Below are 4,164 nucleotides of genomic sequence, written 5' to 3' on the forward strand. Positions count from 1 at the left end.
CCAGATAAAATTGCATTCTAATTGCCTGTGTGCCTCGGTCCTATTATTTTGCCAACAACAGTTGTTATACAAAAAGCATGAATGAAAGCATGCAAGTATGGACAGGCACACGGCTAACACATTACAGATTTCAAGAAAACCCACACGTAAAACGCACCATCATATTCTTGAAAGCAAAGCAGTTCAGCTGAATTCTCCCGTTCAGTCCTTTTTCACACAACCCACAACCGTAGTTATTCTGCCAAAGGTGACAATTCTGATTTCTTGGGGTTTTTAAAAAATCTTTATTTAAACCAATAAATTACAAAATTCATATAACAAACATTAGATAACAAATGCAAATATACAAATACAGTACATAAAGGAAATTTCAAATAGAAGAAGAAGAAGAGAAGAGATTGGATTCATACCCCACCCTTTACTACCCAAAGCTTTTCCGCCTTGAAGCAGTTCTTACTTGCCACTGGCGAGCCGATGTAAGGCTGTGTGCAGATCGAGGTGTATGAATGCATCTTCAAGGAGCTGTTGACATTAGGGCTGCTCGTGCGGTTGCCAGCTCCAGGTTGGGAAATTCCTGGAGATTTAGGGGCAGAACCTGGGACAGGTGATATTTTTGGAAGGGAGGGATATAATGCCATAGAGTTTACCCTCCACAGGAGCTGTTTTCTCCCAGGAAACTGATCTTTGTCATCTAGAAATCAGTTGTAATCTCAGGAGATCTCCAGGCCCACTTGGGGGATGGCAACCCTGCCCCCAGGGAGGACCAGCGTATGCGTAATACTGCCTGGTGGAGTTTTGTCCTGTGACCAATGCTCCCTCTAAGCTGTGAACATGAGAACATAAGAGATGCCAATGTTGGAACAGGCCAAAGGCCCATCCAGTCCAACACTCTGTGTCACACAGTGGCCAGAAATACCAGTGCCATCAGGAGGTCCACCAGTGGGGCCAGGACATTAGAAGCCCTCCCACTGTTGACCCCCACTTTGTGAGCTACTAGCATTAAAGTTGTGAGCGAGTGATTCGGCGGCTGCTTTAACTAGTTTGCTCTGGAGCCATCATTCCTGAGCTAAGACAAAATGTGAGCCGGAGACTAAAAAACTGTGAGCTAGCTCACACTAACTTAGCTTAGAGGGAACACTGCCTGTGACGGTCTCGTTTTTGTTCCCTCTTGTTTAAATTTTATTGTCCCATCTGCTTTGAGATGTTCTCCATACAAGCGCCACAGCCCACAGTTTCGTAATCAGATCCTTGTGGTGGTTGTGTGATGCGAATCGCCCCTCTTTGAATGTGGTGTTTCTTTTTTCCTCTTTTCCTGCTCCCTTTCTCTCCTTCAGGTGTGAACCGCCACTTTCATATGATCTGCATCAGGGATAAATTCAGTCAGAATATCGGGAGGCAGATCTCTTCCAAAGTCATCTGGGATCATCTCAGCACGATGTACGATATGCAAGCCCTGGTGAGTGCGGCCCGCCAAGAAACGGAAGCTGGTGCTCGCTGTTGATCTGCCTGTTGGAGACCTAGTGCCGTATCTAATGCGGAGTGCCAAGTAGGATTAAACCGTGATAACCTTTCTAATCAGCAGTTATTACAAGTTCATTTTGTGTATGTGTGTGTGGTGTGTGTGTGAACAGCGCAATACATATAGCCTGTGAAAATGATAAGTAAATTTCATAGGAAACTACGATCTTTGTTCCTTCTTGTATAAAAACCCAAAGCCTTTGAAAAATTCATCGGCCGGAACTAAGTCCTTATAGGCAGAAAGTTCATCAAATGGGAATAGTCTTCTTAAGGAGAAGAAGATACATTTCACACCTCATTAGTGTAGCCTATCTTCTTCTCCTTTTAATTAAATCAAAACAACCGTTGGCCTTATAACCTTAGCTTGTTGTTTAGTTTTGACTTTGCATATCTTAAAGCAGGGGTGTCAAACATGTGGCCCGGGGGCCAGATCAGGCGCACAGTGGAACTGGCTGTCTTCTGCTGCTGCTTCTTCCAGTTCTGCTGCCGCTGCGTCATCGTAGGTTTGCAGCTTACAGATACACACCTGAATGGCATACTCAAGATTGCAACAGCACGGACATTTTTATTTATTTATTAAATTTCTACCCCGCCCTCCCGCCGAAGCGGCTCAGGGCGGCTTACAAACCATTTAACCAACATACAGTTAGAACCAACAATTACACATATTAAAAAAGTACCATAAAATCCCATCTTGTGATAAAGTGCTAGTGCGACACCACTGGCATAGTCAGTTCTTACTGAAACGCTTGGTGGAATAGCTCCATTTTAACTGCTCTACGGAACTGATGGAGGTCCCGTAGAGCTCTGATCTCCTGAGGGAGCTCGTTCCACGGCGTTGGCACCGCCAGGGAGTAATTTTGATGCAGTGATTCAGAGCAAGAGGTGTCAGTTATCAGACGCTGTTAAATAAACAAAATATTGCAAGAGTGTTAATGTTTTAAGCATGTTTTTATTTTAAGTAAAAAAAACCCACCTTTGTGTTTGTGTCCTTTATAAAGTTTATATCTCCGCTACCTGGCATCACTTTTTCTGACACACATGGCCCGGCCCAACAGGGTCGCATTTACGTCAGATCCAGCCCTCATAACAAATGAGTTCGACACCCCTGGCTTAAAGCATCTCCATCATGTTACATGTTAATTTGCTGTCCAGCCTCTGTCTATAAGTTTGAACTCTAGCTTCTCTTCCAATGTATTTGAAAAAGAGTGCATGCACACGAAAGCTCATACCTTGAATAAACCTCTGCTGGTCTTAAGGGTGCCACTGGACTCTAAATTTGTACTGCTGCTTCAGATGAACACGGCCGACCAACTGGAACGGTTTCCTTCTCCTTAAGAACTTGTAAGAATTGTTGATTAGTAAGGTTATCACGGTTTAAATCCTACTTGGCACATATGTTGCTGTGATTCTCTCTCTTTGTTTTATATCTAATGCTGAAGCTGGTCCCCATGTGGATCGATAGAGCCAGAGAATGGGGCCAGGTTCAGATCAGGGACGTTCCCGGGGCATTCCCCGGGTTTGCAGAAAAATGTGAAAACCTCAAAAAAAATGGAACGGGAATTAAATCTCCAAAGAAAGGGCTGTTGCCTGCACTTTCCTTGGGGTGGCTATGGGGCAGGTAGATGATCTGGAGCTGCCTGAGCTGAGTAGGAGTGTGTGTGTGTGTGAGAGAGAGAGAGAGCGTGCTGAAGTTGCCTCTGTACATGCTGGCAGATGGGAGAGGGGATCTAGAGCTACCACCCACTGTGGGCAGCTGGGCTGACTGCTGAGTGGGTGACCCAGCAGGTGGTAATGGTGTCAGGTTCCCAGCCAAATCACTCTCCACGTGCACTTTTGCAGTGAATGCTTTAATTAGGGATATGAGATGCTGTGGGTACAAGCTCTTTGTTAGGACTGATTTGCAAAGGCAGGAGAAGACAGGATGTAGGTGAAACCCCAAAATTCCACACACAATGTTACTACAGTGACTATGAAAGATATACAGTCACTATCTAGCCAGGCACAGTCTTCTCCAAGGACACTTCTCGTGTGAAAGATGTCTTGGGGCCCGTTTAGGAAAATTACCAAGCAATCCCCCCTAGCTGACTACTCACACTGCCCCCCCCCCCCCCCCCCCCGAGGAATGCAATGGCAAACAAGAGCAGTGATAAGGGTACAGAATACAAGCAGTACAATTCAAGGAATTCAGATGCTCACGTTTGACAAATGGGATCCCTCCCCCGCCAAGTTTCGCAGGTCCCTGCTTCTTCTAATGTATTTCGGATCTATCCGGCCTGCATACCCCTTCCATCTTTGTAGGCTCCCACCAAATAGCATTCCAGTATATACGACAGATGGACTCGCATTCTAGCTATATCTGAAGAAGTGAGCAGTGACTCACAAACGCTCATACCTCCCCCCACCACCACCACAAATTTGGACTTTAAGGGGTTACTGGACTCTTGCTCTTTTCTGCTACCAAATAGCACGTGTCCCATAATGTCGCTCCATTGCTGAATGATCGTTCATATCCAGTTAAAAATGAAGCAGGGAGTTTGCAGGTACTTTTCTTGTAAAATGATCTAAACTGATGCAATTGTGCTGTACAATTTCATTTTCTCATAGGTAATTTAAAAAAATATATATATAATAATTTAAAAGCAG

General features: G+C 44.8%; 1 protein-coding gene across 1 annotated transcript in view; it reads left to right on the top strand.

Annotated features, from left to right (window-relative positions):
* The window catches only part of LOC107116029 (MRG/MORF4L-binding protein-like), a gene marked incomplete at its 3' end in the record, with an annotated part of 4,338 nt that extends 2,882 nt beyond the window's left edge, over positions 1 to 1,456 (top strand). The window contains exon 2 of the mRNA XM_015417879.1: positions 1,335 to 1,456. Coding sequence (XP_015273365.1) covers positions 1,335 to 1,456 — 122 coding nt within the window. The remainder of the gene's footprint in view (positions 1 to 1,334) is intronic.
* Positions 1,457 to 4,164: the final 2,708 nt, after the last annotated feature.

Source organism: Gekko japonicus, unplaced genomic scaffold (genome assembly GCF_001447785.1).
Source record: "Gekko japonicus isolate JY-2015 unplaced genomic scaffold, Gekko_japonicus_V1.1 scaffold5848, whole genome shotgun sequence".
Classification (NCBI taxonomy): domain Eukaryota; kingdom Metazoa; phylum Chordata; class Lepidosauria; order Squamata; family Gekkonidae; genus Gekko; species Gekko japonicus.